Source organism: Rhyacophila brunnea, unplaced genomic scaffold (genome assembly GCF_057557595.1).
Source record: "Rhyacophila brunnea isolate RB1 unplaced genomic scaffold, BYU_Rbru_1.0 scaffold_13, whole genome shotgun sequence".
Classification (NCBI taxonomy): Eukaryota; Metazoa; Arthropoda; class Insecta; order Trichoptera; family Rhyacophilidae; genus Rhyacophila; species Rhyacophila brunnea.
This window is the reverse complement of record NW_028232785.1, coordinates 30,176,067-30,197,795: the sequence shown is the minus strand read 5'-3', so window position 1 is coordinate 30,197,795 and position 21,729 is coordinate 30,176,067. Positions and strand designations below refer to the sequence as shown.

The following is a 21,729-nucleotide window of genomic DNA, read 5'->3' as shown; positions in this document are numbered from 1 at the left end:
AAATGCAAAAAAAAAAAACATTTTAAATTTCATTTTATTAAAAAAGAATCAATTTAATTATTAAATTAATATGAATTATACGTGGACATAGAGGTGCATGAGAGATTAATTACAAGTAACAGAAAGATAATCAGTGTGACCTTTGTTGCTGCTTGTTTAAAACAAGCAGTTGGATTCTTGGTTCCAATGACTTTTTGATAAATACGAAAATATATTCAAATTACTTTGCGGACTACCAAAATTCTCTCGCGGACCATCGGTTGGGGACCGCTGTCCTAGTGGGTATATGCATGCGATGTTTTCAAATTATGTATGTTCAATTAATAATTTATTTAATTATTTAACAGTTATATGACTTATCTAATCTAAAAATAGTTACAAGATAAAAAGAACTTTTTATAAACAACGTGTTTTAATTTTCTGTTGAATCATATAAACTTGTCTTGACTAGCTTAAACGATTAAAAAATTTTAGTCGATAAAAATACTGAATAAATATACTGAAATGTCATTTTGACACTTCATATTGATTTCCATAGTAGCGCAGGTATATATTAATATTAATAATTTAGTTGCAAGGACCACCCCCTTAGCAACCAATAATGGTGTCGAAATAACTTTTCATACAAAACAGAATTAACTGAAAATGAATTCAATTCTACTTTAAGGTGGCTAAAAGTATTAAAAAATGCATTGGCATCGTGTTTTGATATATTCTAAAAGTATCAAATGTCTAGCTAGTCGTGAAGTTAAGAATACGAGCTAAGAAAAACGTTGTAACAAGACTTAATTCTTCCCAGGTGGTACAGAATTAATAAACAAAATTAACTTATTTTATCAATTAATTACTTTTGCTTGTACTAGGCGTTACTGAAAATCTTCTACATTTTTTTTGTTTGCATTGAAAAAATCATTTGTTTATATTTTTACAGACCATCTTCAAAGGAGAATCTTTTAAATTTGAAACTAAGCAGTTTATACTGCCTCTCCATACTGATAATCATGTTGAACGTAATAATATAAAGTCTGAAGTCTTGGAGAACGAAACACATTCGACTGAAGCAAGATCAAGATGTGAGGAAATTGATATACATGTACCAAGCATCAAAAACGAACTGCTGAATTCATATTTAGCGAAAGAAGCATGTCTGATATTGGACAGAAGCGTGTTTTTCGAAAGAAATTATGTATGTGATGTGTGCTTTAATTTCTTTTCTTCAGAAGATATTTTGAAAGAACATAAAATTATTCACTTATTTTCGTCTTGTAATACTGCAATTGGTTCTCACTTCACGGTTATTCCAGTAATTCATAACAGAAAAAAGTTATTTAAGTGTAGTGTTTGTAATTATAAAGGCAAGTATGCATACAATGTAGAAAAACATCAATTGATTCATAATGGCGAAAAACCTTTTAAATGCAATTATTGTAATTTTAAATGTAATAATTTAAGAAATTTAAGGAAACATTTGAAAACACACAGCGATGATAAGTCATTTAAATGTAGTTTTTGTGATTATAAATCTTCGCAGTCATGGAACTTGAAGAAACATCAAAGGGTTCACAGCAATGAAAAACCTTATAAATGCAGTTCGTGTGATTACGAATTTAAATATTCTGATAGTTTAAAGAAGCATTTGTTGATTCATAGTGGTAAAAAACCGTTTGAATGTACGTTATGCGGGTATAAATGCGCATATTCATTTGTTTTTAAAAGACATATAGCGGTTCATATGAAAGAAAAACCTTTTAAATGCAATTATTGTAATTATATTACAAATATTGCTGATAATTTAAAGAAGCACGAAACAATACACAGTGACGAGAAATTATTCAAATGTGATTTGTGTGAGTACAAAACAGCGCAGCCTTGGAACTTGAAAAAACATCAAAGTGTTCACAGTGACAAAAAACCGTTTAAATGCAACGTGTGTGACTACGAATGCAGATACGCAGACAGTTTAAAAACACATCTAATGGTTCATAGTAGCGAAAAACCGTTTGAGTGTGACCAATGTGACTACAAATGTGCGTATCTTTTTTCACTTAAAAGACACGCGTCCGTTCATACGAAAGAAAAATCATTTTGCTGCGATTTATGTAATTATGTTACTAACAGCCATGATGATTTAATAAAACATGACAAGGCTCATAATGGGCAAAGTTCTTTTGAGTGTAATCACTGTAAATACAGAAGCACAAATTTTAATGAATTAAATACACATATTTTAATTGAGCATAGTGATAAAATACTTAAGTGTAGTTATTGTGATTATAAATGTATATTTTTAAGTGAATTAACGAAACATCAAACGATTCATAGTGACCCTTATAAGCCATATAAATGCTGTGAATGCAATTACAGTTCTTTTGAAGCCAGTAAAGTTAAACGCCATATCCGTAAGTTACATATGTCGGGAAAAGTCCACAAGTGTAGTTTTTGTGAGTACACATGCACAACGAAAAGACTGTTATCGTCACACATTACGGTGAGCCATAGTGACAAGAATATACTTCAGTGTAATGAATGCGATTATACATGTCGTTATTCAAGCACTCTGAAAAGACACGAAATGGTTCATAATGGTATAAAACCGTATAAGTGTAGTGAATGTGATTACTGTTGTACTGAGCCTAGTAAGGTGAAGCGTCACGTAGATAAAATGCACGGAGGAGACAAATAAATACGGAGATTATTGTATTTACAGAGTATGATCCTGGACATTCTTTAAACGTTGTAGATAATCTATTTGTATAATTTTGAAGCCTTATTATCCTTTATATTTATTTTAAACATTTGATGACTGCATAAAATATTATTCTTTTAAACCTCTCGCTCTAATGTTTTAGAATATAGTCATATTTCAGTACGTCCATATGCAGTGGTGTTCAGATTTTTTAGATTTATTATTTTTTAAACGCATTTATAAAACCATCAGTATAATTTATATCGACATTATTATAGTGAAATATTTACGATAAAAAAACTATATTTTATAATCTCTGTGATCCCAAATTTGACAAGAAATACGCATTTTATTATTCAAAAAATGGGCACGATTAACACATTTGAAGATAATTCTTAAGATACTGATTATAAGCTATGCGTTTGACCATTCAAATGTGATAAACATCCTACGAATAATGATTGTTTTATAATAGTTATTGACCTAAGAATAAGGTAGCATTTGTTTGAAATACGCCATTTCTATTAGCATTTCCCAGTAGTTAAGCTACAGCATACGGCCGTAGCCATAAATTGACGATAAATGAAGTAGGGAGCAAGATCATGTTAACGCGCGTGTTTGAACATGTACCGTTTAAAAAAAAAGTTTTTTTTTTCGGTTATTATATTATATTAGTATCTATCTTATTGATCTTCATTTATCGTTTGTCAATAATTTATGGCTACTGAATCAAAAGTGAATGAAGTTTAACTGGTTCTACTCAGTACTGTCCTGTTATGTTCCCCATATGACGTCGCATTACCCATGTTTTTATCCACCATCGCCTCTTTTTCTTACTATCGATGACATTTCTGCATTCATTTAAAACAATCACAAAAGATCGCTCCAAATGGAAGCCGTTGTAACTTGGCGCAATGGGTAGTGGGTAAGCTAACCACGAGACGTTTTAGACAGACAGTACGTGCCTATGTCACCATATTACTTCTGCAGTTGCAACACCGGTTTTTCTCTCTTCATACCAAGTCGTAGTGAACTGAGGCTTTTAGCTGCTAGAAAATATTGTTTTTCGAATATCACTTTAAACTAGAAAACTGACTTGTTCAAGCCAGCAGTGGTAATGTGTTTGTACGAAAGTTATACTAGTAGTAATATACAATTTTGTATTAGAAATGTGTTGTTCTGTATATTATCTTGTGTGTATATTTGTACTATAATATAATTATAAATGTCGTTAGTTTTGCGTCAATGACATCGCACCCGGGGAATAATAGTGGCACAACTCGAAAAACTTGTTTTTTGCAGGAAAGCAGTTTTTCTGTCAGTTTCATCAATCAGTTTTTTTTTTAAATTAACTGTATAACAGCGTGAAGTTGGCACACTTGAGTGATCTCATTTAAAATGTTAACCGCAATAACAGTGGCACAATGATCATTGTGCCACCGTTTCTGCTTGAATTCAAGTAAAATGTTATAATAAATGATAATGACAAAAATGCTTTTAAGGCCACCATTATATTTTTAAGAATTATGCCGCTATTTGTGCGGATAGAAAATCTTGGAACATTTCTGCATACTTAACTAAAAAATGACAAATTTGGACTTGTGCCACTATTATTCCCCGCGTGCGACATTGAGATACTTTACGATCTGCTTGTTGGCGAATTTCCAATCAGCCTGTTAAGTCGCCCAGTGTCATCATCGAACAAGCTAACATGCAGATTGTAAACAATCTACCGAGAAAAGTTGAAAGCCGGCCAACTTTACACGTTACACGCCGGCGTGTGGGCCTACGGCGTAGTAGCGACCTCACGGTAAAAAAACGAACTACGTTCTGTCAAAATAGTCGCAAGCTTGTGGGTTTCTCAGCGAATGGACAGTTTTGTGTGTCATCATCACAATCGCAGTAGCTGAATCGCCCGCTTATAAATTCGCCAACAAACAGCTTGTAAAGTAGCTCAATGTCATTGGCGCATTAAACACATATTAAGTAATCAGCATTTTATTTTTTGCCAAATTAGTGAACTTTGTAAAGCGCTTTAGCTGTTGTATTATTCATTAATTTCGTCGTAATTAGATATGAGGTAGGTGGCTTAATTGGTAAAGCACATTGGCTGGAATCCGATTTTCTAGTAGGTATCATTCTAAAGTGTTTTAGAATTAAATTAAAATTATGTTACATTCTCGAATCTTGCGAATTGTTAGTTGAATAATAAAAAAATAGTTTACTAAAAAAAGGATAAGTGAACATACATAAGTTTGAAAACACTTCTGAGAAAATATATTATAACCAATAGAAAAAATCCTTTTTTGCAAAAAGTAGAGCACCCAGTATGAATCGAACCTGCATCTCTCGAGTTTCGCGCCCATGCACATAGACTACTATGCTATAGGTGTAATTATGTATGTTCAATAATTAGAATGTTACATTCTTAAATCTTGTGAATAATTCGTTGAATAAATAAAATAGTTACTTAACTAAAAAAAATAAGTGGTTTTATTTTTGAAGTAGATTATCGTCACAATCGTGGACCCTGGCTTCCTCCAACAAGTCTCAAACTAGTTTCCAGTTCAGTACGCCAAGTATACGGGAATTATTGGTAGGTAAAGCGCGAACTACATTATGGTGCATGTCGTTTACTATCATGTGACGTCACGGCGATAAAAATGTCTATGGTTTCGTCACTACGCAGAATATTTTGAACGGTCACCATCTCAGCAAATTCACTGAAGAATGACATTGATGAAGAGTGCCAACTATAATGTATTAGTAGTTTGAATTATTATTAATTATTCATGCTAATTTCAATTAATTTTACTCACTTTTTGAATCACGTCTTAGTCTTTTAAACACAGTAACGTATCGTGGTGGTAGGCAGGTCATACATTGCGCAGGGGCTGCGATTAAGGGAACGAATACAAATAGTATAACTATCGAGAAAAGTGGCAGTTTTCCATGAAACAGACGATGCGTTCGCGCACCGCTATCACAAGCAACGAGTGGTCCACTTCCATACTATTTATTAATAAAAAAACTTGCAAGCAGAGTTTGGTATTCTATAATGTCTGAAAGTATAAATAAGTTATTAGTTATTGTCGTTTAGAATCGACTGTCACATTGACAAACGTCCTAGTGTAGTATAATATTATTATACACAGAATAAGTTTACTTACTTCAATTATTAATAACACATAACCAATAAATCAGATGAACTCCAAGGTCTCCAAGATACGTTAAAATAATCTGAAACGAAGAATACTCCGACAAGTGAACAAGACAAACGCGTCAGTATGAGCACTCTATAGACAATGACAGGTCAACGGGAGAGGCAAAAAGTAGGACCAGTCTCGTCAGTATCGGCTTCCTTCTTCAGCGGACAATGGTTCGTTTCATTAGATAGTGTCATCTAAAAATAAGCGAAACAAAAATTCGTGGCAATAAGTTTTTTAAATTTTCACAAGAGTGCCTTCAAACCATTCAATATACAAACACAACTGTGAGTGGGTTTCGTAGAAATACTCTAATTCTAGTAAGTATTAATACCTTTTAAAACTCACGTGGGTGTGTGGAGTCCTTCATTACCATAGGTACTTCGATGTATTGGTGAGAGAGAGACAATATTATAACGGGCACAAGTATGAAAATGGATAACACAGATGTTTATTTTATAATTCCGCGCAGAATTATGTTTTATTACACTAAAGCATGGACAAGCATTGGTGTTATTACAATTACATTTAAAGAGGTCTTAGATTAGGGACTACACTAAAGTTATTTTTTGGGCTGATTTATTTAGGTACCTTATGGTATTCACTTTGTATTAGGTTACACAAATCACTTGTTATTTATTTCGCTCTTGCGTGGTAGGGGTTATACGATTATTTATTAAAACGGTAACACTACAAGGGATATACTGATTTATAAAATTAAGACAAGCGTGGGTTTGTATTTTGGGTTGAGAAGGGCTGCTCGGTAACACCAAGCGCGTGGTAGAGGTGAATTTAATATTTAGGACGGTCAATAACATCAACATAATATCTGTTATACGACAGAATTTGCTTTGTATGGGTACCCATTGGCCGATATAAATAGTCAGTATTATCAGTTATTTTAATTAAATTTTATTGTATATAATCTTTTAGTTTAAACTATTATTTTTGAGCACAAAAAGTTACACAAAACCGTCTTATAAATTTGGACTGAGTCTTCTAGGTACGTTCCACTTTCGCGGGGGAATTTGTACTGCCTTTCTCTTTGATTTTTCGAAAAGGACTCGATAAGGGGCGATATGAGGGGCGCGGAGCGGGTTACTTGTCAAAGCTTCGAAATCTTAACTGTAATTTAATAAACAAATGTAAGAGCTGCTGAACTTGACGATTGAACTGATATATTCAGGTGAAATGCCGTCAGTGTATCTACCACAGCGGCATCCCAAACCATACATTTTCCTTACTTTCGTGTCGACAGATACCAAGAGGCTCCTGCCTTTATGGAACTCCCGACGAAACCAAAGACCGACAGATCAAATCATTGATGGCAGAATGATGACAATGTCTCCCGACACTCTTCTGCTAGTGGCTATCCGTGACTTTCTCTTAAGCCGCGTTGACACGGTCCAAGTACGATCCAAGTACACTTGGATTGAGTGCCATCCAAGTAACAGCTTCATACTAATTATTCCTATCCAAATTAATTTGGATGAGTAGGACGCGGTCCAAGTAGCTTGGATAGGAATAATTAGTATGAAGATGTCTCATCCAAGTGTACTTGGATCGTACTTGGACCGTGTCGATGCGGCTTTAGGTATGCTTACATCATCATCATCATCGTCCTGAATCTATATACTGCTGGATGAAGGCCTCTTCAAGATGCTTCCACTTCTCTCGGTCCTGTGCATTGCGTTGCCACGTACTTCCGCAGAACTTTATCATTTCATCGATCCAGCGTCCTCTAGGTCTACCTTGCGGACGTTTTGTACTTCTTGGATACTACTGGATGACTAGATTTGTCCAACGATTGTCTCTTCTTCGAGCTGTGTCCAGCCAATCTCCATTTAAGGCTTTTAATAAACTCTATTACATCGCAAACCCTTGTCTGCTTCCTTATCCACTCATTCCTCTTTTTCTCCTTTCTAGATTTGTCCAACGATTGTCTCTTCTTCGAGCTGTGTCCAGCCAATCTCCATTTAAGGCTTTTAATAAACTCTATTACATCGCAAACCCTTGTCTGCTTCCTTATCCACTCATTCCTCTTTTTCTCCTTTCGCGTTATGCCCAGCATTCACCTCTCCATACCACGTTGTGCTACTCTAAGTTTATGGATCTCTCTTTTACTTAAAGTCCATGTTTCACACGCATATGTGATCACGTTAAGCACACACTGGTTGAACACTTTGCGCTTTAGGCACAGTGGAAGGTCACTTTTGAAGACATTATCCATGTGGCCAAAAGCACTCAAGCCTAGCTTTACTCTGCGAACAATTTCATCTTTATGTATGCTTACTTACTGTAGTTTAAATGCTAGAAGATATCAATATTTGGCCATGTATTTTTTTCGACATATAAGTGGTGTAAATGAGAATACTGCCATTCTTGGTAGTATTTTGTGTCCCTGATAACTACCTTTAGTTTGTTCTCTCAATATGCACACATAACCTCTCATTGGTGATGCCAATTGGGAGATAAATAACTCTGTTCAACAAAATCTATACCTATAGGTGGGCGTTTTATAAATTCCTAAAATAGGGTTCGCTTAGCTCATTCAGTGTGCTTCAATGCTTTATAGTTTATATTTTTTGTACCTATTTACTTTTTATACTGTTCTTGTGATAGCTACTGCATATATTTCTTTCTTCTTTACACTGTTTTAATACAATTCCTATGTTTTTTTATATGTCATATTGTGAATGTCTTGGATTTATAATTTGCTATGCTTACTGTGTGTAAAAATAAAATGTGATTGTAAATCATTTTTACTGGTGCCTCTATTACTAATGATTTTTCATAGCATGAAACAGTTGATGTTTCTGTAAATGATTTGAAGTTTTACACGTATAAAGACAATGGGGACACTTATATGGTGTTTCACATGAATGGACAATTATTGAATGGTGCATTAAATCAGAATACCCGTTACATTTATAATCGCATCTAGAACAGTTCTCTATCATTTTTTCACTATGCATACGTGATTCATGTCTCTTTAAGAGATATAACATTTTGGTTGCGTGATCACAGTATTTACATTTGAATGGTTTTTCATCACTGTGAACCTTTTGATGTGTTTTTAAGTAAAAGGATCTTGCACATTTAAAGTCACATATATCACATTTAAATGGTTTGGCGCTACTGTGCGTAGTTATATGGCTGATTAAGCACTGAGTATGTTTGGTTCTGTAATCACATAAATTACACTTGAAGGGTTTTTCGTCTTTATGAATTCTTTGATGTGCCCTTACCACTGCTGAGGATCTGTGCAGATAATCACACAACTTGCATTGTCGCATTGTCTTGCCATTTTTCATGATTTTAAGAATTTCACAATTATCAGTTGAAGACACGTCGTGTTTAAGTAATTTGTGATGTTTCAAAAGACGTCTAGTTGAGAAAAAATCGAAGCATATGCCACACACGAAATTCCTTTTGAAAAAAATGCTTTTGTTTATTATGAGATACACTTTTTTATCTTCAAAAGCGTCCACGACTTCGTTTTTTATGTTGGGAACATGAATGTCAATTCCTTCGCTTTTCAAACTTGGCACGTTTGCCAAGATCTCAGTTTTTATATTATAATTGTCATTTGAATCATAACCAACAGAATGGTGAGGTAAAATATTCTTGTCAGAACATCCTTCAATAGATGTATTGCAATCTGTAATTATTGATATCTGTAAAAAATCACAAAAAAATATTTATTTTAATTTACAATCTCAAATGAGGGTTGCCTACAAACATAAATTTTGTTTCATTTAGCCAGCTCTCGCCTCATCTGCCACAGTCATAAATAAAACCTTCTAGGAACGTCGATCTGATGTTGTATATGTATATGAAGACCGCGCACATATACCTAGTGACAGTCGCACGTAACGTCTCGAAACGTATAAATATTTTGATGCGGCGACCGGCGAGCCGGTATAGGAATGAGCAATTCGTAGACGTTCGTTTGCGTTCTGCCCGAGACTTTGACGCTTGCCTCTACGTAATCATCTCTCTCATGGGTACCTTAACTTAAATTTATGTAAATTAAGTCCAAACACATTTGTGCATGGCGAACTTAGTCTTGGGTAACTGCTCCTGACATATTCCCAGTCATAAAAAAATGATGCTGCACATCCAAACATAGGGCCCGTGATACGCCAGATTAAGACTGGGTGTGATGCTGGGCGGCTGTGGTTTGGTGGGGCCATTAACTTCAATGATAGCAGTACTACCTAGATGTTTTTTTCTAACTAAAAAGTCGCATTCGACCAATCTGCGAGGCTCCATTTGGCAACGTGTGTTTTGTGAATAACGATGAAGTCACATCGACGTATTCGACACGTTACAGACGGATGAGTTTTGATGTACGAGCATGGTTATATGTCCTTTGATGGCATTCGGGGTCATCAATAATATGTATTTACAAAAACCATGGCAAGCATAAGAAAACAAAAAAAACAAACCTCAATACAATCACTAGAACTTTCTTGCTTAATACCAGCAAGTCCGTCTGGGCTTTTTGAAGGATTTACTGGCACATTAAACCACACCAGACCTGGCATTCCGTCTGTACAGGATTTCTCACCATCCGGTTCGCTTTTTACATCTATTGTTGAGCGCAACGGATCATCAAACCAAATAATACTTGGCATCTCTATTTCCGTGTCAGATTCCGGGTCACGTTTTATATTATCCATTATTGTAAGAGGTCTTCAAACTGTCGTTAATGAGAAAAAATGGCGTTGTGACAGCCGCACAGCCAGTTTTGACAGCAGTATTGCCAGTATCAAAATAAATAATTTGCTTAAATAAATATCTAAGTATCCAACTTTATTTTAGGTAAATGGTAGGTAATTACCCAATATTAAATATAAAAAATCTAAGAAAAGAAACGGGTTATTAAATTATTTGTGATTTTTATTATTACATAATAATAACAGTTATTAGCTTTTGATGTAAGAGATATTATCCACAATTAACAAGTAGCGCAACGTGTCATGGAAAGGTGCATCTTTGCGTCATGCGTACTTCCCGGGTCTTTTCGGATGTTACGGTATTAAAACTTTTATTTAATTATTTAGTTCGAAGCAGACTTGAGAGTGAGTCTTGTTTGGGCGCCGCATCAGTTGAAGTATGGCCTTATGGTGGAGAGGGTTCAGAAGAAATTCTTAAGACTCCTTTACTTGAGGTTGTATGGATACTATCCGTGGTTTTATCCAACTGACTTTCTCTTAGGCATGCTTACATACTGTAGTGTGCAATTTAGAATAAATCTTTATTTAGCTACGTATTTTTTTCGACTTACACGAGGTATAAATGAGAACTCTGCCATTCTGGGCAGTGTTGACCTGTGTGTCCCTGATAACTATTTTAGAAATAGAGAGCATCAGTTGTTTATTCTCCCACGGTGCAGAACCAAAATGCCACTGGTGATGCCAATAATTGGGAGGGCGATAACTATGTTCAACGAAATTGCTTCGGGTGTTGATATATTCCACCTTCGTGAGGATGAGTATAGGTGGACGTTGTTTTATAAATTCTTAAAATAGGGTCTGCTTAACTCACCGGTGTACTTCCTTGTACCTATCTAATTTATATTTTATGTATTTACACATTTCTACTGTTTAATAACTAACTATCTAACTCTATTGGTACTGATATATCTCTATAATGATCTATTTCTTTTTTATGTAATACTGTTTTATATTTATTCGTTTCTAAATGTCATGTTGTAAAAGTCTTAAACTTATAATTTGTAATGTTCACAATATGTTAACAATAAATAAATTGAATCTTGGGCATAACGCGTAAAGATCACAAAATAAACTAATGGATAGGGAAGTAGTAGAGTACGCGATGTGATAGCTGAGGTTGTTAGGCAGATGAAATGGCAATGGGCTGGCACGTCTTTCAGTGAGTGGATAACCGCTGGACAAATGCCGTCATACATGAGTGGTATCCAAGGGGCACTAAACGCCTGTAGGGATGCCCCAAAACCCGCTGAAAAGACGAACTCATAAAGATATGTGGATGGATGTGGCAGCAAAGAACTAGCGACCGAGAAGAATGGACAGAGTGTTATTATTTGAAACCCAGGGGCCTTAAGTTAGAACTTGCGAGTTTTAGTCGCCCGATCGACATGACGTCATATGACATCATTGTGACGTACTACCGGAGTGATAATAGCATTCGAGAAAATAGCGCTACTAAAATAGTGGCGTTATCCATTGTCCCCATACACAAATAGGTGTTTCAGCATAATAAAATCTATGGTGAGCCGTGTGCGTTGGACGGCTTGCCTCGAGCGTGTATTGGCTGACGTCACAATTACGTCATGTCGTCGGGTGACTTCATATCACTAGTTAGAACATAGGGCTGCAGCGCTCGAATTGGAAAAAATTACGAACAGGAGCGCTCGAAAATTAACACGGTTATCAAATTTTATGTGTATTTTATAAACATAAGTGTGCTAGATTTTTTGTTATTTGGCATATCTAGCTCAGACGGTCAAATTATTTTCTCCACGAGACGGAGCGATAACTTTACAGATTTCACGAACCGGAACGGCGCTCCGTTCATATATTATATTTATAATAGGTAACGTACTGGAATAAGAAAATAGTCTGACCTACATAATTCATTTTATTAATGTACTATTTTTTTAAGTTGAGAAGGTAGGTAGGTACACCATACGGGGCTATCAAGAATCCCTGTCATTCACCAGTCCATTTGTATCATCACAGGTCATGCCAGCATCCCATATACATACCTATATAATCTATCGACGTTATTATTTAACGCTGTTTCCAGGACACCAGAATCTGATTGGCTTGAAGAACAGGCAAGCCAGGTTGAAATTGTCTTTAATTAGAGATCATCCATAGACTGAAGCCGTATGTGGTTTAGAACCACGTGCTATCATACTAAACGTATGATTTCTGTTCATGAAAATATAATTTCACTAAGTTTGTAAGTGTTAGTGTATGGTATAAACGGATCTGATCGGATGCTTATAATATACTTACTTTGTGAAAATACATTTAAATGAACAGAAATCATAAGTTTTATAATGGCACACGATACTAAACCGCATACGGTTGCAGTCTATGGATGGCCTCTTAGTATGTTTTGTGATGGCGTCGGATGAAAATTTTCTTAAATCGTCTAAAGATGACTAAAAAACTTTACTTATGTACTTGAAAAAGAAAACATGTCAATGAATATACTATTATTATTAGTAATATAACAATAAACGGAACATTAAATGGACGCATGTTGGATTTTTATGACAAATTATATTTCGTTCGGCATGCGTCATTTGCACAATCCGCGCATCGCCTAGCCACGATCTTTTTAGACCATGCAATCTCTTCTAATATTGTGACCGATAAATATTGGAGAACGCCTTACGTGCAGGTGGTACAGGGTCTAGGACGATTTGGCACCGGACAACTGGACGCCACGGAATTCGAAAATAAATAAACGTTAGGTAGTTATAGGTACTTTAAAAAAAATATTCAATATTATTTTATAATTCAATGATTATATTATATTATGATGTAATAGTTGGTAAGAATGTAAATATGCAGACGTAAACAATGATTTAATCGTGCATTTATGTTTAAGTTCCAACGAAAAAAGAGTTTTTTATTTTATATAAAGCTTTAGGCATGGTAATTCTCAATCCGCGATAAAGAATACATTATGTTAATTGTAAAATGAATTCAAACTACTAAGTAGTAGATAGAAACTGATTAAAATACCTCGTCTACACGTGTCTACGACAGTGCGGCGTCCAATTGTCCGGAGGCCAATCGTCCCATTCCCAGTGGTACACGCTCTTTGATGGCGTTTTTCTAGGACCTATACCTAGGGGCGGCAGGTTATTTGAAAGTATGGTAAAGCAGGCTGGTATGGTAAAAAAGTGTGGTGAGGCAGGCTGGTAATCAAGTTGCGGCAAAAATTCCACGTTAACATTATATGGGTACGTTATAATCACCAAAATAAGTCCTCCATGATGCCCTGAATTTTTTTTATCGCGTCGCTATTTTCTCGTAAGTTGTCAGCTATTGTTGGCCTGCTTCATTCAGTTGTATGAGAAAGCCGATTTCTTGCCCCTCTTTTTATTTAAAACCTCTATGACCTATACAGACGTTTTCTGATGGCCTACCATCGTACTCCAATGCTACCATCGAACTCAAACCCATTGATTCTCGTGATCTCGGATCCAGCCTAAATACCCAAAATAAGACAGCAGAAGAGATAAAAATCCGCCTTATCTCCGGGAATAAATGCTGGCATGCCTGCAAGCGACTGGTGGGGTCGAAAATTCTAGGCCGAAGAAGTAAACTTCTAATTTATAAAACAATTATAAGGCCAGTGGTCACTTATGGCTGTGAGACTCGGTGCTTAACTCAAAACGAGGAAAACAAATTAGCTGTCTTCGAGCGCAAAATACTCCGCAAAACCTTTGGACCCACGTTGGAAAATGGGAACTACAGAATAAAAATGAACCACGAGTTGGGAGAGCTGATTGAACAGCAAACAATCATAAGAAACTGTACGTCCCAAAGACTACGATGGGCGGGACATGTGGAGAAAATGCATGAAGTTAGAGCGCCAAGGATCATGACGAAGTGGCTACCCCAACGGAAGAGACCCAGAGTCCGTCCAAGAAGGAGATGGGCTGACGCCGTAGAAGTGGAATGGTTTCATATAGGAAGACCCGGTAACTGGAGAAGTGTGGCAAGAGACCGGAGTGAGTGGAGAGCGGTTGTGGAGGAGGCCAAATCCCACCCCGGGATGTAGCGCCGTGGAAGAAGCAGAATGTAAGAGTACATGTTACATATGTTACACTTAGTGTGCACTATTTATGGTGGATTTTAACAGCCTACCTCCACCCCTCACCACTGTAGAACAGTCAATATAACAAACAAAAAACCTTACATTATAAACCGAAGAAAATGCGTGGTCCTACAATTGTTGACAAAATATTATAATTTTAAAACCGTACTATAATAAATTATAATATTTGTACTATAATTTTAGTCCGCGTACTATGTACGACATAAAACAGCTGGTATAGTACGCCCAAAATACTATAATTTTGAAAATATCAAAAAAAATAATATGTGAAAAGTACTAACATTTCGATATTTCCGTTCGATAAAATGGTGTAAAGTACTATAATTATTTCGGAATATAAGAAGATTTGGAGAGCTTGGAAAAAAATTGCTCGTAAAACGTAAAAAAATGTTTTTTTTTTGAATTCATGGGTACCTAAACAAAAGGGGTCTCTGAGTTTCTCACATTCTCCGTTATTTATTTCTGAGAAACAAAAAAACTTATATATTTTCAACAGCTGGTGACAACGCGTACTATATTTTTTCCCCAAATACTATAATTTTGGAAGCTCTGTACTATAATTCCACTTTGAAAAGATGGCAACACTGGTACTGGTTAACTTCAGTGAAAAAAAAGAGGGCAACACACGAGTGTCAAAAAATGTCGATTGTCAATATTGTCACTTGTTTCTAGTTCTGTTGGCATAGTGATATTTTTGGTATTTAAAATATAAAATGGATATAAAAAGCGAACCAGATGAAGGTGAAATTAGTATGGAAAGAAAAGCGTCCAGTCCGGCTTGGTTTGAAGTTCCAATACAGCTTCCAAACACCCCACAAAATCATATTTATATCAAGCAAGAGATTCCTGACGATATTAATTTCCGTTTTGAGGTTAGTTTTGCAACAATTAATGCCAGATTTATGAAATATTTGTAAGAAATATTATGAAAAAAAATCGGTGTGTGTACTTATGTACGCGCGTTAGAATTTATACTTACTTCTTTGGCGTAACTAAACAAAAACAAAACTTGTGATAACCTAGATTCTTCGACTAGCTCTTAATTATCTTGTTAAATTACACACTCAAGAAAAAGGACCACTTATTGGAACGCCGTTGGTTTATTTATATACACTTATATTACTAAATTATATAATTTTTTATCGTTGTTTTTATTTTTAAAGTAACAACTGCTACTATGACGTTTAATAGTTTGTTTACGTAAGGAATTGCAAATGGCCGACAATAATTTATTCGTTGCCTAGGCAACGGAACAATTCTAAACTATAATATTATACTGTGTAATCGTCACGATTGGAGTATCATACTGTGGCGTAATGGTTGTGCGCTCGGCTGATAACCGCACAATCGGTGGTTCTAATTCAATCGAGTGCGTTTATTTTTGTGTGAAAAAATAAATTATGTGTTACATGTCACACGCCAAAAATACACTCTGATCTGATTTTCCAAACTCGCATAAAGAAGTATAACTTCAAAAACAACTCTTCACAAAGATAAAAAAAAATGTGTTTATTACGGTTTATCTGGAAGCCAAGAGTGAACCGTTGACAACATGTAAAATTGATTAGTTATAGAAAGGCACTGCAATTAATGTTGGGCTTCGTCTTGCGTAGGTTCCGGTCTTTTCAGATATTACAACTCCTTAGTAAAAAGCCAGTTTGGGAGTGGGTCGATTGTTTGGGTCTCACATCAGTTAAAATACGACTTTATGCTGGAGCGAGTTCAGTAGAAATTTTTGAGTCTCCTTTACTTGAGGTTGTATGGATACTCTCCGTGGTTTTATCCAATTGGGTTCCTTTTGGGTATGCTTACATATTGTTGTTTAAACACTAGAAGATATCTATATTTGGCCACGTATTTTTTCCGACTTATACGTGGTGAAAATGAGAAGTCTTTCATTCTTGGTAGTATATTGTGCCTGTGTATACCTGACAACTATCTTAGAAATCGGGAGCATCAGTTGTTTGTTCTCTCAATGTGCACACCTAAATTGCCATTGGTGATGTCATTTGGGAAGGCAATTACTCCGTTCAATCAAATCACTTCGGATGTTGACATGTTCCACATCGTATGTGAAAACTTGTACGTATGCAGTTCGCCGTATCACACTTTACTTGTTGTATCGGAGATATATTGCCGTATATTAAAGACCGTCCAACCTCTTTGGGTCGTATAGTACTGATATTAAATGCATGTCTAAATAAAAAACACTTATATTCGGTTTACACTTTACAGACAGCCAGCAACAAACAAATTTTGAAAGTAGCCGATATACTGGATTATTTGTTAGGTTAGGTTATGTTTTCATTCTTGATTTCATGAATTTTACGAAAATCAGCTATGAAAATTGAATTAATGTTCATTATTGAATCTAATAAAATTGAAGACCGTATAGTATACGGTCATCTTTTTCTGATATAAAGCTCACGGCGAATTGTGCCACGGTGAAATGTTTTACGTACAATTTACATGTAACGGATGAGTATATAGGTGGACATAGTTTTATGAATACACCGAACTCCCTTTTTACACGGTTTTTTACACGATTTAGAAATAACACGGTGAATGCATGTTGGAGACCAATTTGGCCAGAATGTGTTAAGGCGATACATCAGTGAAACGGCAAATAATTTTCAACTACAGGCGCGACGAAATTTTGGAGTCGCTGCCATTCGGAGAGAGAACGTCGAGCTGGGAACCCGTCAATTTGTTTCGTGATGGCGACGGGGGTATTAATTCTTAAATCGTGTAAATTTGACTAAAAACGTTACCCATTTACTTGATAAAGAAAACATGTCAATGAATATATTATTATTGTTACTAATAGAACAATAAACATTAAACGGACGTATGTTGGGTTTATATGACAAATTATATTTCGTTTGGCATACGTCATTTGCACCCGCGACCCGCAATCCGCGCATCGCGTAGCCATGATCTTTTTAGACCGTGCCTCAACAGAGGTATAGCCTTAAAACATAGGTAGTGAATAATTTTTGTTACCTTTGATTTTTTAATGTATTTTAGTGTATACTTTTTTAACACGGTATCGTGCGGGACATATCTACCGTATAAATGGGGAGTTCAGTGTACTGTGGTTTTTGGGTTAAAGTGAATAAGTCAGTTTGGTTGCAGCTGAGATAATCGGTTTTGAAATAAATCAAAGTTTTCAACTCTTGCTTAGAAGTTAATTGGTGTAATTTTTCTAATTTCTTTTACATTATTATATTAGCCACGCCCATTCTAGCAGAAGCCCAAAACACAATTATATACTATATATAAATTTAGCAAAGTTGAGTGTAACATGTCGATGGTTCCCTTCTGGCTTCCGGTCAAACGTAATGTACCAAATGAAATTATTTTACAATATTATGTGGTTGAATTTTTGTTAAAGGCAATGTTTTTTTAGGTCAATACAGGTGAAGATGTCTCCAAAATAAAAACTGAAAATGATATCCAATTGGAAGATATAAAAAACGAGAAAAATACGGGCCCAAGCTGCTCTTATTCCCAAGACAGCATCGTTAACAAGGTAATTTTAATTGTTCACGTGGAACAATAATTTGGAACTATTTTCGTCTACTTAGTAGTTGCAGTTTATAACTCACATAAATCACTATAACGCAACTATTAATTAATTCGAAGTCCATTTTACCATCCTCACGTTCGGTGCCCTGGTTTCTGTAGTCTCCTTTGAAGAGAAATGATCTTAAGCTGATACTGAGGCTAAGAACATATACACAATGGGTAAAAGATTTGATGTGATTTTGCAGCTCTGCGATTAATGTGATGTTTTGGAGGACATTGTGCATATAGTAGTACAATGCCCTAAATATAAACGATACAGAGTACAGCTGCGAATTGCGGATATCTTTGAGAATGTTGATGAATTGAAAGGTGCCCTGGCGGTAGGTAGAACGGAAGAGTTTGGTAGAATTGTAAAGTTCTTTAACAGAATTGGAGTGAGGGCCTGATCGGCGTATCCTCTTCAAGATGAGAAGAGGCGATATGACAGCGAGTCGCAGTCAAAGCCTCGGTAAAATCATAATAAAAATAATTAGATGAACAAAATCAAATAAGATTACATCTATTACTATCAATTTGTAATTATTATTCAATTCTGAATGTAGAGGTTTAAGAATGTTAGATTCTTTATTACGAAAAAAAAAACCTTAGAAACATACATATAGAAAAAAAAGTGTGACCAAGTGGGACCCAAATTCACGTTTTTCACTTTCATGGTGAGTGCTTTCGCTTCTAAGCTATCGATCCGTATATTATGAATCTCTCGAATTGTGTATTATATTCACGTTTAACCTGGCGTACTTCAAATTCCACCAATCTCACCCAGTATTCATTTTTCCAAAATTGTGTTTTTTTTCTATTGGAATAATGGAATGATTGTGATAGTGGATGTGAATACTGGGCGGTTGCCAGGCACTAACCTAATTGTTGTCGAGGCAGGCTCCGTGGTCTGGTTGCACTATCACTCGCGTGGTATTGTTTGTTGCGTTACCTGGTGCGCGTCACTCTACGGTACACTTTTGATTAATGGTATGATAAATGAGTTTGATGAATGACAAGAGTCGGTATTACGGCTTCCCAGGTTTTCGGAAGTATCGCTTGACCGACGGTCACACTATATCAAGCTGACCCGGTCGTGGTTCATCAATGAATCATCAATGAACTGAATCTGTCTGTATAATCGATTTAACCATTAAACGACGTTTTAGCTGTAACAAGCCTACACGTACTTGTTGTTATGAGGTAACTGGCGTTATTTAATCACGGTCGACTGATGACCTGTTACTGCTGAGCGCTTTGACTTGCGTCAATATCTGGGGATTTGACGTAGGTGAAAAAAGCGACCATAATTGGCCCAACCAACTACTTACATATTATTCAATTTATGTTGTAAATTTTTCATATTTTTTACCATTACATGGCAATTGATTTTTTTTTATATAATTCAAGAAATAATATGACTTACTTTAAAGAAGTTTCACTTTTACCGTGCGTGTCGAGCGTCAAAAATAATGGAGGTATCAACAAATAACGTTATGTGTGTCTTCTTTGGTTACATGTTCATGTATTTAATAATTTGTAGGTACCCTTCATTGGTGACAGCAATGCGGTGGCTCCATTTCAGTCGGTATTTTATGACTCCAAACAGGGCATTAAGATTGAAACGTTGGAACATCAGAAACAACAAAATATACCGATTGAAAATGCGTCTAAGCCTAAAGTTGATGACGTTATAGATATTCACGTTGGTGACGTCAAAGATGAACCTTTCGACGCATCTGTCATGAAGGAAGTGAGACTATGTTTAAATAGAACTTTCTTTTTTCGAAGAAACTTTATCTGCAAAGAATGTTACATGTTTTTCCCATCCGCGAAAGATTTGAAAGGACACACGTCTGTGCATTACGTTTCTTCACCCGAAAACGACAGGTTAAAAGAAAAATTGTATAGTTGTAAACAATGCAATTATCAATCGATATATGCATATCATTTAAAGAGACATACATTGATTCATAGTGGAGAAAAACCCTTTAAATGCGACCTATGTGACTATGCATGTAAGGAATCGAAAAATTTGAAAGCTCACAAGTGGGTTCATAGTGGTGAAAAACCGTTCAAATGCAATACGTGTGATTACGAATGCTCTGATATGAGTCATTTAAAAAGACACCAAATGATACACAGTGGCGAAAAACCATTTCAGTGCATAATATGCGACTATAAATCGGCAAGTTTAAGCAATTTAAACGCTCACAAACTTATACATAGCGGTCTGAAACCCTTTAGTTGCGGTTTCTGTGATTATAAGTGCAGTAGTTCGAGTCAATTGACGAGGCACAGTATGGTTCATAGCGGGATAAAACCCTTTAAATGTGATTTATGTGAGTATAGGTGTACAGTGTCGAGTGATTTGAAAAGGCACGGTTTAATACACAGTGGAGAAAAACCTTTCAAATGTAGTTTTTGTGACTTTCGATGTACGGTGTCGACTAATTTAAAGAGACATGAAAACAACCACAGAAAAAATAATGAATTAAATACGGTGGCGCCCACTATACAAATGTGATTTATATAAATACTATTTAGGGTAATATATATTCGCGGAGTCTGCATTCAGTCAAATTGGAATCGCATGGAAGTCAAGGCTCTGTGAGAACCAAATGTTGTTTATTCAACGCGTGCGTGCTACCTGTGCTCATGTATGGCTGTGAGACATTTCATCTTACTAAGCTTCAAAGGTCTTGGCTTTTGAGCTCTGAGAATCGATGTCTCCGCCGAATCTTAGGGGTACATTAATAGACCGCGTTACAAATACCACAGCAGTCTTCGGTGATTGAGGTAAGCACGAAGATACATTTTACGTGGCTGGGACATGTGTTCCGGATGTCGCCAAAGAATGCGACACTTCGTAACCTTGTGGCACAGCCTCATGGGTTCCATCGTCGTGGCCGGCCTTCCCTCACCCTGCAGCGGTGCTACAGGGGCCCATAAAAAGTCTGTGTGCAGGGCCATCGCCGACTGAAGAGGAATGCCGATACATTTCACCACTGATCCTACCTTTCCGCCTTTCCGTTGTCTATGGATGACCTGTCATTGTCTATCTATAGAGTGATCAAACTGACGCGTCTGTCGTGTTCACATGTCGGAGTATTCTTAGTTTCAGATTTCTTTCAGATTATTTTAACGTATCTTGGAGACCTTGGAGACTTTGGAGTTCATCTGATATAGTGGTTCTGTGCTATTAATAATTGGAATTGACGATCAACGTAAGTAAACTTCTTGTGTATATAATAATATCATTATACACTAGGACGTTTGTCAATGTGACAGTCGATTCTAAACGACAATAACCAATAATCTATTTATACTCTTCAGTCATTATAGAATACCAAACTCTGCTTGCAAGTTTTTTTTTTATCAATAAATAGTATGGCAGTGGACCACTCGTTGCTTGTGCAA

The 21,729-nt window shown here is 35.9% G+C and overlaps 1 protein-coding gene across 1 annotated transcript; it reads left to right on the top strand.

The window, feature by feature from the left end:
- Positions 1–15,347: 15,347 nt before the first annotated feature.
- Positions 15,348–20,959, top strand: LOC147077243 (uncharacterized). The gene is made up of 3 exons (XM_085941473.1): positions 15,348–15,617; positions 18,155–18,277; positions 19,853–20,959. The coding sequence occupies exons 1-3, from the start codon at positions 15,459–15,461 to the stop codon at positions 20,834–20,836; spliced, it is 1,266 nt and encodes a 421-aa protein (XP_085797599.1). The 5' UTR covers positions 15,348–15,458; the 3' UTR covers positions 20,837–20,959.
- Positions 20,960–21,729: the final 770 nt, after the last annotated feature.

What these genes read in the sequence shown, in the direction of transcription:
- LOC147077243 (XM_085941473.1), top strand. Translation starts at nt 15,459, where the DNA reads ATGGATATAAAAAGCGAACCAGATGAAGGTGAAATTAGTATGGAAAGA. An exon ending in ATATTAATTTCCGTTTTGAG is followed by an intron (nt 15,618 to 18,154) that starts GTTAGTTTTGCA and finishes ATGTTTTTTTAG; the next exon opens with GTCAATACAGGTGAAGATGT. An exon ending in AAGACAGCATCGTTAACAAG is followed by an intron (nt 18,278 to 19,852) that starts GTAATTTTAATT and finishes AATAATTTGTAG; the next exon opens with GTACCCTTCATTGGTGACAG.